Below are 13,531 nucleotides of genomic sequence, written 5' to 3' on the forward strand. Positions count from 1 at the left end.
GCCCCGACGTACTTTTGCCCAGCGTCCTCCCCAACGCCGCGTCCCTACCTAGCGTGGTCACTGCCACAGCCTCAGTGCCAATTGTTCTCCCTGCCGCACATCTTCAGCAGCCAAGCCCGACTCGGTTTGTCATTGCGTACTTGTTCTTTTTTTCAAATTATATATTGGAGGGAGAAGAAGCTGGAATTTTTCTTTGACAAGTGTTTAATAATGAACATCCACATCCCAGTGAAAAAAACCTCTGCATACATAGTAAAATGAACATCCTGCAGAGCATGTGCATACAGAATCAAGCAAATTAAGTAAAATACCAATGGTATATACAAATAAACATCTACTTTAGAATGAAAAGAACCATTGATAAACCCTAATTTTGTGCTTTATCTTGTGTTGAATTTAGTGGATTTTGTCAACTTATCTCACATTTATTCAATGAATAGCATGGTTTTGTGATATCCTTCTAAATTTGTGCTTAAATCTACTTTAGAGTGAAAACATGCTTTTTAGGCCTTTAAATCGCTAATTTTAATTCACTTTAATTCCATTCGATGCCTTGATATGTTTCTTGAGTGATTTCAGGCTCATAAGGCAAGGATTGAGTGGAAGAAGTGAAAAGAAAAGCATGCAAAGTGGAGAATTCATGAAGAAATGAGCATTTGAAGAGTTTATGGCGACGCGTGTACATGGCCTACGCGTACGCGTGGGAAGGAAATTTTCCAGGCGACGCGCACGTGTGACCCATGCGTACCCGTGAAAGGCGTTGTAACACCCTAACTATCAAAATGTCACGCTTCCGGCCATGCCACTCTAATAGTTCGGGTATTACAACGATTCTTATAATATTTAATAATAAAATATGAGTCTGTTTAAAACTTAAACCGAATATTTCAAAAACATACATTCATGCTTACAATATAAATTACAATACTCACAAGAACTACATATATATTTACATATACATATTAATTTACAAGCATCTCATATCAAAATCCTATCCCTCTTACAAAACTTGCAAAGTTAAAGGTGAGCGAAACATAAATACTAAAACAATACAAAAATATCGTCTAACAGAAAAGAAATAAGCTCTTCTAAACTTCGTCGTCCGTAACCTGAAAAAGAGAAGACCTGTAGGGGAATGAGAACATCATCCTCGAAAGGGTTCTCACTATAGGGTCGCAGAATTACTATAATAGGATACACGAGATAAAATCGTTACAGTGATTAATAACCACCTTATACATCTTTTCAAACCAAAGATTTAATATCAAATTTCCGAAATGATTTCTGAAAGGGACAATTGTCAATTCTTCAAAATCCAAAAGCCCTTCGAAAAGTCTTTCCTAGACAGTATAAATGACCAAGATATTCTAAGCATAGGTTCATTAAGTCTATCTTAAATCAATTTAGTTTTTCATACTTTCCTAGACCAAAAACACAAATCAAACACGGCCTTTGGCCCACCTTTTAATCAACTACGGCCCTAGGCTCAAACAATCCAAACAACAGACCATCCACCACAATCCAACCAATTTATTAGTTACAAATACAAGTAGGAATGTTCAAGCACAGACAAAGGGTTATTTCAAGTAGAGCAAATAGCAATTAAATATAATTAATCACATAGGCAAACCAAGTACAATATGCACGCCCAAACAATGTCACATAAATGCATATGATGCATGCCTGTCCTAATGGTTGATGAGTCTCATCTGTCGGTTATAAAGCCAACTCGACAAATCCTGGTAGCTAACCATTGGACTGTCCCTCTGTCGCGCATCCCCAACTCGAGTTATCCACAATCATAATTACCAATATATATATATACAACACCCACACTGGTGCTTATCCACGGGGACGAGCTCATCTGAAACTTTCACAGTGTCTGGTCACACTTACGGCATAGTGTCAACAGAGTATCGAGTCTCAACCTGGAGCACGTGGTGGCTAGCCACTGCCTTCACCCAGGAAAACTCATATCTCAGATAGTTGGAAGTGCAACAATCACTTTATCAAGTCAATTCTCATTCATATTCATCTTAGCCATCCGGCTCATAACATATTCCACAAACAACCATATTTCATTATTATATACAGTCATCCGGCTCATAGCATAACAGCACTTCCACCATCTAACATCATCAAACATATAATCATCGTTTAAGCCATAAATAACTTTTTCTCAAATCTTTTTACTTCGAAATCAAAATCAATTCCTTCCAACCTTAACTTTAAACTCCCGATTTCTCATAATCATTACAGGCTCACTAGCCACTTTTCTTCAAACGTATATTTCTCTTTTTAAAAGAAAGTCACATTCCTCAACATCTTTCCATAATATTTTAAAAACTACACGAAATCAAAAGTCTTTTCTGAGAGACTCAAAATCATTCATACTAAAGCAGGATTTGGTGACAAAGGTTCCTCAACAGAGTCTTAAGTCTTTAGGGGAGAATAACATAATTCATTTCCTCCAATTCGTTTAAAATCCTTAAAACCTTGGATTCCTGATGTGAGGAATAAAATAGAGATCTAAGCCAAATCGAGTCGTGTAATTAATTAGTCCACCCATATTTTCAAAACCATTTCTTGTACTTAAACCAAACCAATCTCAACCCCATATTAAAATCTGAAACATTTTCAACGACTCGTAAATCATTTTAGTTTTTCCTAAACCAGAAATCTAAGGATACTTAAACCTTTCTTAAAATGTCAAAGAAAAATGAGAATTTATCAATCGAAAACCAAGTCCTTTCAAAGTCACTAAAACCCTTTTAAGTAAAAATCTTTAAATTAAATTCAATTATATAAACCTTTTCACCTTTGAAACAGCTTTAAAGCAAAAACTCTTCCAAACAACTCCCACCCAAACATGATATTTTTCTTAGAAAACAAAGCCAAGTCATAATTCTATTTTTGATAATTCGTTTCAAAACATAATTCATAACTTTCTTAAATGATTTAAGTAACATAGTAAAAGTCTTAAGCTCATAATTTTCCAAATGATATTTTGATAAAGCCTCGGATCCCATCGGAATTTTGGCAGCACCTCCGCTAAAACTTGGACTTTGTCACCCTTTCCAGGTCCCATCCAAACCATTCCATAACCCTGTTTAAAGGGTCCAAAACCAAATCAGCTCAAAATCCAACTGAATCCAAAGGTAAATCCCATTTTTCATATTTCAGGAAAGCCAAATCAAACTCAAATCAGTTTTCAACAAATTAAGCTTGATTTCAAAACTTTAAAGAAGCGACTTTAAAGAAACACTTCAAAACCGTCCGTTTCACAAACCAAATAATAATCAAATCAACCAAGCATTGATATTCATCCATGACAACCAACATTACATAACACTTATACAATCACTCAAGGATACATTTTTACCACATAATATCCATATATAATAATTCCAATTTATAAAATATGCTTTTCTAAAAAGGCCCCTACCTCGATATGCAAAACCATATCCCAAACGCCTCACAAATGTCCTTTAGCTTCAACCCAAAATCAACGGCAGCTTCAAAGCACAACCCCACACACTTTTGCAACAGCATAAACATCTATAAATCACAATAAGCAACTCTGGTTACTAAATCCTAGGAACATTAATATCGCAAGGGCTTAAATACACGTACAGAACACTAACACGGGAATTTTCGAAACAGAAATACTTACTGAAAAGACAAAACAAGATAGCTGCAAACTTTGAGCACGGAATGCAAGCACGGATACGCAACCATATGATATATAACACCGCAACGCCTCAGCATAAGTATACAGAGCAGCGACAAAAGGCCTTTCAAATCAGAAACGCTTACCAATACAGAGGATTCAGTGGTGGTTTTTGGCGATAGGGCGGTGGAGGCAAGGTGCGGCGTCACCCAGTGGCTCTTCCTCCCTCCACGCGACCTAGACGGCGGCTGCAACAACATTTAGTGACAATATTATTCCCAGAATTAAAAAAAGGACCAAAACTAATAACAAGACCCTTACCGACAGAGTCTTCCGATGACGGCAGCAGGGTTCCGAGCGGCAGAAGCGACGGTGGCCAGCGCAGGTCTCTCCTCTCTCTCCTCTGCTCCTGTGCTTTCTCCCTCTCTCACTCTGTGCGACCCGACGGCCCCCTCCTCGACGGCACGGCGGCAGCAGGGACGACTGAGAGAAGCAACGACAGTAGCTGGCTTCACGTTGGACGACAGCGACGAAGGCCCGGCAGCTCCAAGCCCATGACCACCCCTCACTTGCGAGCCATCTCTCTCCGTGACTCAATTTTGACGGCGGCTCCATGCTGGACCAGTGGCGACGGCGATGGCACGGACAACAGCAGTGGCGTGATGCTCCTCGCGGTGACGACGGTGACACGGCTCCACTGGAGGGCGACACCTCCTCGTCGAGATGGCGGCGAGCAGCTCAGTGGCGACAGCGAGGCCCCCCGGCGCTGGCTCGTGCCCCTCTTCCTCTCCTTCTTCTCCATTCTCTTCTCTTCCCTCTACTCCCCCTTTCTTTCTTTTATTTTTTTTCTTTTTCCTGATGTGTGTTTACTGGAGGGGAAAGAAGGGAAATGTGGGGGTGGGGGGAGGAGTGGGGTGGGCGGCTGGGGTGAGGATCTGTGGTGTGTGTATTGAAAATTAGGATTTGGGTAAAATTTAATTTTAGGAAAATTTGGTAATTTCAAATAAAAATAGGCATAATATAAAAATTAGAAATAATTTTTTAATCCAACAATAATTATGTTTAAAATTTTATTTGTTCATCAATTTCGCAAAATATTTTCAATTAAGTGCTCAAATTCAAAAATTAGAGATGATATAATTAATTTTTTTATTGGTCAAAATATAAGTATTAAATTATAAAATATTAATCATTTAACCCAAAATCATATAAAATTCTTATGATTACATAACTGTTGTCGTTATAATTTAAATATAGAAAATAAATCAATAATTATAAAATTGGATAAGAATCTTAATTTATTTCAAACTTAGTTAATCAAAACTTGCTTTAATTATTTTTAGTAAAAAAATTTTTGAAATTAAAGTTATAGATAAGTAATATAATTTGAAATTAGTTTATAATAAACCTTATCAAAAGTTCTGGGTCTTACAGGCATCACGTGACCTCATTAAAGGCAACAAGCTGAGGGCAGTTTTTGAACCATCCAAGCCCAAATCTAACTCATTTCTGAAGTTATTAAAGGCCAAATTTAAGAAGGATCAAGGGGGTAGCAATTAGTATAGGTTAGAACCATATTTTAAGATAGTTTTTTAGAGAGAGAAGCTTCCTTTTCTCTCTAGAAATTAAGGTTTTTAGTTTAATTGTCTCTTAGATTTAGGTTTCAATTCTTGTTTTCATCTAGTTTCTTTTACCTTTCCTTGTTCTATTGCTTTAATTTTTCTTTTTATGTCACTTTTAGTTTTATGAACTCTTGTTAATTTTCATTTTTTTTAATGCAATAGATGTGTTTTTATGTTTCTTGTTGTTTGTTTGAATTGTTATTATTATTTTCTTACATTTGGTAGCTTTAGATTTTATTATTCTTGCCCTTTTACCATGCTTTCCTTTTAAGCCTTCCAAGTATTTGACAAAATGTTTGGCTTAGGTTTAGAGTAGTTTTTTAGCATTCTTGGCTTGGAAAGAGAAATTAGGCAATCTTGAGTCATTAATACCCAATTTAGATTGGTGATCTAGAGTTGTTAGTTGATCTTGTTTTCATTGATGCTACTTATGGATTGAGATTAACAAGTCTTATTTGATTTTCTCCCGGTGTTGGAGATACCGAAATAGGATTAGATATTGTTAATTATTGTCTTATGATTAATGACTATGATAAAAAATCTAGATTTTCAATACTTGCCATGAATGCCTTTTTTTAGTAGTTGTTATCTTTAATTGTTTTCTTTACTTTATTGTCATTTAAATTCTTGCCTTTTTAATTTTTTGTCTTATCATCAACCCAACCCAGTGAAAATTTTAACCAATAATTGAGCACTCGATTATAATTCCTAGGGAGAATGACCCGAGACTAATTTTCTCGGTTATTTTTATTGGGTTGAACTTGTGACAACCAAAATTAAACTTTGATTTAGGGTTGTTTGTCGGTTTGTAACTATACTTGCAACGAAATAATTTTTTTATTGAGAAGAAATTCTACACTGATGATAACCTTCTCTCAACCATCCACATACATAGTAAAATAAACATTTGAATCAATTGATAAGAAACAAGTAATGAGACAGCAGCTGCGGCGGTGGCACAGGATTACAAAAAGAGCGTTTGCGACAAAAATAAAAAAATTCAAAATTATGTTTAAACCTAATTAATTCAAAATTTGATTTTTAAAATTAAAATTAACTTTTCTTTTTTAACATATTATTTTCGAACGAACAAAAATAATCTGATTTGTCCAAACAATAAATAGAAACTAAATTATGTCTAAACGATGGTGCATAAAATGTCTCAAACAAATTCAAGTAAAATCTACTTGTAGAACGTAATCTAAAAGTTCATATAGCTTCTACTGCAACTATATTACCGTCTACTACATAGATATATCTTTCAGCATCACTTGGCGGTCGGCTCCACAAGCAATCCTTCATAGTAACACTTACATGAGTAGTAGCAGCAGAATCTATCCACCAAGTATTAATAGGTGCATAACTTCAATTAGCCTCAGAATAAATGAAAGTAAAAATCATACCCTTTTTTGCACACCAATGCAAGTGGCATATTTAGTACAATACTTCTTTATGTGTCTAATCTTTTTGCCAAAAAAAATAGGTTGAAGCATGATCCTGTTTCTTAGTTTTTTTCTGCTGAGAAGGTGTATTCGTAGTAGTATCATGCTTTCTTTTATACTAAGAAGATGAAACCACATAAGCACTTTTTAATCTTATCTCGCTGTAGCCTCTCTTCTTCTTGTTGTACACAGTGAGATATAAGCTCATATAAGGACCAAGTATTCTTTAGAGTGTTATAACTCACATTGAATTGCCTAAAGTATGCAGAAAGAGAGATCAAAATAAAATGCATGAGTAAATTCTCAAACAACTCTAACTTTAGTGCTTTCAATTTAGAAGCAAGATAAGACATTTCCATAATGTACTCCCTTATATTCCCTTTATCTTTATATATCATGGAGACAAATTTGCTCAAAAGGTTACTTACTTTCGCTTTTTTATTCTTAGCAAAGAATTTTTCAACATCTTTTAGGAATATTTTGGTATCTGTATTCTCAGTAACTGAGTCCCGAAACATCTTAAGAATTGAGCATTTCATAATCATGAAACTCATTCGATTGGATCCCTCCCACTTTTCTATTTTAACCTCATTGAAAATTTTTCGAGTGAAAGTGGGTTTCTCCTCTCAAAGAGCTATATCCAGATCCATACAATTAAGGACAATTTCCACAGTATCTGATGTGAGAATTAATGTTGCTTTCGAATTCCTCAATAGAATTTCTTCGTCGCAAGTATAGTCCAAACCAACAACTAACTCCTGATCAAAGTTTAACTTTGTTTGTCACAACAGAAACCAATAAAAACCGAGAGTTTTAAGTCCTGGATCGTCTCCTTCGGACAATGCAATTAAGATGTTACACTTTTGGTTTTGAAGAAAAGGGAATTTTGAATCAAGGAACGAAAGATTAAAAGAAATAAGCAATACAAGAACTAAGAAACGATAAAAAAGGGAATTAATGCAATTAAAAGGAAACAAGATCAAAACTTAGTGAAAATGCGGTAAATGCATAAAAAGAGCCTTGACTTGGGAATGAGAATTAAGGAATCCTATCATTACCATAACCACAGCTATGATAACTATGATGAGTCAATCTCACTTTGTCAACCCCTAACATCGAGGAATAAGTCAAGCAAGCATAATTGACCTTAATCCAAAAGTCCTAGCTAACTTACTAATTTCTTAGTAAAAAGCTAGTGTCAATGGAAACAAGAGCCAACTAACTACCCAAGAATTACCACTAAATGTCGAACATTATAACTCTAGTATCTTAGGAACTCATTTCCCAAGTTAAGGTATGAAAATCTACTCAAAATCTATAGTTGGCATTTTCACAAACACTTAGTTGGCATAAAAGCAAAACATAAGAATTTGCAAAGAAAAATGAAAAATATAGAAAAAAACTATTCACAAAATCAACAATAAACTTGCAATCAAGCAAATAAAAATCATAAAAGACAAAATTCACCAACCAAACCTTCAAGAAATCAAAATTGCATATATTAACAAGTAACTTGAAGTAGAAGAAAAAGTAGCAAGAGTAGTGAAATTAAAGAGGAAATTAAAGAGTACTTACAATGAGATAAGTAAAATCCAAGACCAAAATTGAAACTATAGAATGCTACAATGAGATTTTAGTATACCCTAAGAGAGGATTGAGAGAAAACTACTCTACACTACTCCTACTCCTAATTATGTTTTTCTATCTAAAAGTGAGCTCTCCTAAGCTAATGCCTTGATATGTTTTGGAGTTCCCTTCATATAGCACTCCAAAATGGCTTCAGCACTTCCAAAATTGGGCCAAAGAGTCCCAAAAATTGCAAGCCACGTGCTTCATTAATGAGGTCACGCGCAAGGACTTGTGCGTACGCACAGATATGTGCGTACGCACACTTGCTGATTTTGCCACTTGTGCGTACTGATATGCAAAAAATTAAGATTTCACGTAATTACCGGAAAGTATACCGGGTCGCATCAAGTAATAAAACTCACTAAGAGTGAGGTCGATCTCACGAAGATTAAAGGATTAAGCAATCAATAGTTAGTTGATTATTCTAGTTAGACAATCATTTTGGAGTGATGAGCAAACAATAAATGTAAATGACATGAAATTAAAGGAAAGCAATAAATTGCAAGAAAGTAAATGACGGAAAGTAAAGATGGCAGACATGAGGGATTGGAGATATTGATTCCTCTTGAATCAATGGGTCTCACTCCTTCTCAATCATGTAAGATAGATCCATGGCGGATTATGAATAATTAAACCCCAATCTCTTGGTGATTTAATTTCTCTTAACATAATCAATTGCCACTCTCGTGATCTAATTGGTCATAAGAAGAGGTGAAGTTCAATTTCTAATCTTAGAGCCACACAACCCTCAAGACCTCAACTCAAAGAGGTTATATGTCACGTACCAACTAAGAGTGTATTGATCAAGAGAATTATGAGAGAAGAGCCTCAAACTGAATTCCATGATACCTTTCTCAAGGCTCACATGTAATTCAAGTAGATCCAATCCCCCTCTCGGTAGTAATTGGATCTATGAAGCACAAAGACTCTCTCTTAGATAAACAAACATGATTTTTAATATCATACTACATAAATCCAAAGAACCCAATATTAGAGTGGTTATATGTCATATACCAACTCTAAATCAAGAATCAACTTCATTATGCCAAGAGAGCTTAAACTGAATCCTATAATCCCTCTCTCGAGGCTAACAATAGGATTCTAATAGATCCAAGGATCTTTGAAGAACAAAACTCTATTGCAAAGATTCTAAAAGATATCCAAGTATTAAAATAGAGTGAAGAAGAGAAGAAGGGATAAACATCAATTCAATTAAAATTGAAACAGAGCTCCTTTCCCAAATGCAAAGGGAATTAAGTAATCATTGCTCTCTAATGAAAACTAAATTGCATGAAATTAAAGTGCATGAAAATAAAGAGTGAGAATTAAGAATTCAAAACTGAAAATTAAAGATTCATAAATGAGAATTACAAACTAAAGAAGAAAGAAGAGAAAAGAGAAGAAGAGAGTATGAGGTGAGGGGTCCGAAGACCCACTCCCAGTGGAGTGTGTCAATGAAGTGTGTGTGTTATGCCCAGAGTTCCCCCTCTCTATTCTATGAAACTATGGCCTTTATATAGGCTCTCCTAAATTACAAATTGATATGAAATTAAAAGCAAATTATGGTCAAAATAAAAATTAACTATTCTAGATGATTCTTGTGGCCTTGATTGATTGAGATTTATGGGATTTGCTTTCTTGAGGTTGGATGGACCTTGAAGTAATTTGACTAAACCAAAACCAAGCTCCAGAGAGTCACATGGGCGTTATTGGCACCAACGCCTTCACAAGCCCAAGTTGCTGCCAAACACTTGGCTCTCTTCTTCTAGAACTCAGTTTTGATGCCCAAAGTTACCCTTGGTTTGAGCTTACATTTTGTGCTCCACTATAAACTATTATACATGGTTGGAAAGCTCTGAGTGTTAGCTTTTTAACGCAACTTGAAGCACTTCAATTGGATCTCTGTACCTCAAGTTATGTTCCATTAAAGAAGACATGGTCAGCCTGCCAGAATCGCAGGCGTTTTTGGCAAACATGCTTGTGCCAACGTGCTCAGTTTCTAAGGCTCTAAATGAAGCCTGCTTTTGAAGCTTCAAATGGACTACAATCCCATACTATGATATATAGTTGGAAAGCTCTTGATGTCTACTTTCCAATGCCACTGAAATAACCTCATTTAGAGTTTTGTAGCTCAAGATATACTCCATTGAAGAGGGCAAGGTCAGGCTGCCAATTTTGCATAGGCATTGTTGCCCACGTTACTGCCAAACACGCCAGCAACAACATGCAATCCTTTTTCTCTGGTAGCTTCCTGGCATTGCTGCCCACGTTGTTGCTGGACACACCAGTGACAACGCCCATCCTTAGAAACTTGGCTTGTTGGGCGTTGCTGCCCACGTTGTTGCTGGACACGCCAGTGACAACGCCCCTCCTCTACTCTCAACTTCATTTCCTTGTTTTTGGGGCTTAAAGATGGCTATGATTTGAGCTTCCATTTCATGCTACATTATAAACTATTATATATCATTGGAAAGCTCATGATGTCAGCTTTCTAACACAATTAGAAGCATGTCAATTGGATCTCTATGGTTCAAGTTATGCATCCTTGAAGGAAGTAAGGTTAAGCTGCCAACTCTGCTGGATACACACTAGCATGTTGCCAACTTGGTTTCCAAGTTGCCAACGTGCTGCTTCTCCTGGCTGCACCTAAATGGGCGTTGCCAACTTGGTTTCCAATTTGCCAACTTGCTGTTTCTCCTTGCTCCAAGATTTCCTTGCTCCATTGTCTTCTTGCTTCACCTATCATCAACCAAAAACATGCATCAAAGCCTTGCTAAATCACAAGATTTTGCATCATTCATAACATCAAACAATTCTTGCATAAATCTCATGAAAATGCACATAATTAACAATGTTTGATTGAATCAATGCATGCATACAATTCTCATCCAAATACTTGCTTATTGCATAAGAAAATGCATGAAACCAACCTAAAGCATACAAAAAATGGCTAGTAAAACTAGCCAAGATGCCCTGGCATCACAACACCAAACTTAAATCTTGCTTGTCCCCAAGCAAGAAAAGAACTATGCACATAGAACTCTCTTAATTGGAATGTATTGAAGAATTGCTTATGATGCCTTAGTGGGTGAAGTGAATAAGTGTCAGTGGGGTGAACTCTAATTTGTATGCTCATGCAAGGATTTCAGTGTTTATTAGTCCTCACATTTTGGAAGTCTTAGAACTTAGGACTTTTGTTTAAATGATATTATGGAAGTCTCTTTATAGATTATCACCTTGAAGCAACACTTATTTTCTGACAATTTTTCCTTTTTGGATTTTGACCTCGACTCTAATGTCATGTCTCAAAGCGGCTCTTTAGATAAGCTTTCAATCAATACGCCCAAACCAGTTGGTCTAAGGTATTAGGTGTTGAAGCACCCCTTAGGATTTACTTGCTCAAGCCTCTCTCTTTGACACAAATCCACCACAAGCATTTAACTAGGACAATAACTATTTGAGTTCTTGTTTCTTTCTTTTTCTTCCTAGTGATTGATGGTTAGAGCCTTGGGCTTGTTCCTTGTTTTTCTTTTTCTTTTGTTTTCTTTTGTTACTGCTTCTTGGATCAATAGATGTTTGAGAAATTCCATAATACTTCTCTAAATTTCATTTCCTGTCTATGAGCTCCCATGCAAGTTTTCACAAACATGTAACCTCAATACACAATCATACAATCAGAACCTCCACTCCTCTTAATCTTTTACTTGTCCCAAGATTTATAAAATTCTTCAACATTTTCCTTTCAAAAGAATTATTTCTTTGTTGCATTCTTAGAGATATTGGGTGCAAGTAAAATTCAAGATGATAATCATGATATCATAGTAACATGTTTCAAATCAAATACCAAATTATGCTTATTCACAAGGAGTAATTACACATGCATACAAAGAAAATAGAAGACAGTCATTGATGTGTGAAAAATGATCCAACACAAAACTCACCGGCAAGTGTACCAGGTCGCATCAAGTAATAAAAACTCACGGGAGTGAGGTCGATCCCACAGGGATTGAAGGATTGAGCAATTTTAGTTTAGTGGTTGATTTAGTCAAGCGAATCAAATATTGTTTGAGTGGTTTATCATTAACAGAAACTAAATTACTTGAAATGTAAAGGGGGAGGGGAGAATTGCAGTAAATTAAAGAGCAGGAAAGAAAAAAGTGCTGAATCTTAAAGAACAAGAAATTAAATGACTGAAACTTAAAGTGCAAGAAATGTAAATTGCAGTAACTTAAATTGCAAGAAATGTAAATTGCTTGAATGGAAAAGGGATTTGAGGATTGGGAATCCAGAATTTCAGCAAGGAAAATTAAATTGCAACAATTAACAAAGCAGCAGTTGAATTTGAAATAACTAGAATCCAAATAGAAATGGAAATTAATCTTGCAGCAAAGGTTCACAGAAGAACCAACAAGGAAAATGGGATCTCAGGACTCAAGAGACTAGAAAGCAAGGTCTAGATCTCAATTGCCTTCCCAGATCCAAGTTCACAAAGCAATTGACAAGAAATTGAAGAAGAAGCAGTAAAGGAATTGTAATTAAACTCAATTATGCAGAAGAGGAATTAAAGAGATTTTGAATGGAGATTGAGACAGAATTTCCTCAATTCTTCACACCCAAAACTCAAACAAGAAAAGTAAAAATGCTCCAGCAAGAACGAGGAAGAAGAGAGATCAATTCTTCTCCCCAATTCTCTGAAATTTAGTGAAGTCTCCAAGAGAAAGTTAAAAAATAAAAATGAAGATTTAAAGCTCAAAAGAAAGATCAAAGTTCAAAAGTAAAGGAAAAGGTTCTCATTACATCAAACTATCTCCTATTTATACACTTTCTATTCTTGGATCTTAGGATTTGGATGGGCTTTTGATTTGGTGAAGAAATGAATTTTATTGGATTTTTAATCCAATTTTAGCCCATGAAGAAAGTTGCTCCCAGGAGGCTGCCCTGCCCTTGTGGAGGGCAGGGCAGAAAATGGTGCATCTGGCCCATGGTGCGTGCGTGTGGTGCGTTGGTGCGTGCAGGATGCTGCCCTGCCCTTGCGGAGGGCAGGGCAGAACTTTTTGGTGCGCCAGAATGGTGCCCGTGCGTGCTGCTGGTGCTGCCGAGACTTCCCTTGGTGCGCCAGAATGGTGCGCTGGCCGTGCATTACAAGATGTTGCCCTGCCCTTGCGGAG

General features: G+C 36.2%; 1 protein-coding gene and 1 pseudogene across 4 annotated transcripts; one reads left to right on the forward strand and one right to left on the reverse strand.

Moving 5' to 3' along the window:
- Window positions 1-885: 885 nt before the first annotated feature.
- Window positions 886-4,766, reverse strand: LOC112710897 (uncharacterized). 4 transcript variants are annotated; one of them, XR_003157089.3, is made up of 5 exons: window positions 3,992-4,766; window positions 3,817-3,918; window positions 3,674-3,701; window positions 3,446-3,558; window positions 886-1,125 (listed from the first exon to the last, which is right to left on the reverse strand). XR_003157089.3 is itself a non-coding variant. In XM_025763351.3 (4 exons), the coding sequence occupies exons 1-4, from the start codon at window positions 4,283-4,285 to the stop codon at window positions 1,089-1,091; spliced, it is 546 nt and encodes a 181-aa protein (XP_025619136.1). In that variant the 5' UTR covers window positions 4,286-4,766; the 3' UTR covers window positions 886-1,088. The 4 variants fall into 4 exon arrangements, 2 of the variants coding, with proteins under 2 accessions (XP_025619136.1, XP_025619135.1); XR_003157088.3 differs by having other exon boundaries at window positions 886-3,106; XM_025763351.3 differs by lacking the exon at window positions 3,674-3,701.
- The window catches only part of LOC112709122 (BES1/BZR1 homolog protein 2-like), a 37,886-nt pseudogene continuing 28,638 nt past the window's right edge, over window positions 4,284-13,531 (forward strand).

This window comes from Arachis hypogaea, chromosome 9 (assembly GCF_003086295.3).
Source record: "Arachis hypogaea cultivar Tifrunner chromosome 9, arahy.Tifrunner.gnm2.J5K5, whole genome shotgun sequence".
Lineage (NCBI taxonomy): Eukaryota > Viridiplantae > Streptophyta > Magnoliopsida > Fabales > Fabaceae > Arachis > Arachis hypogaea.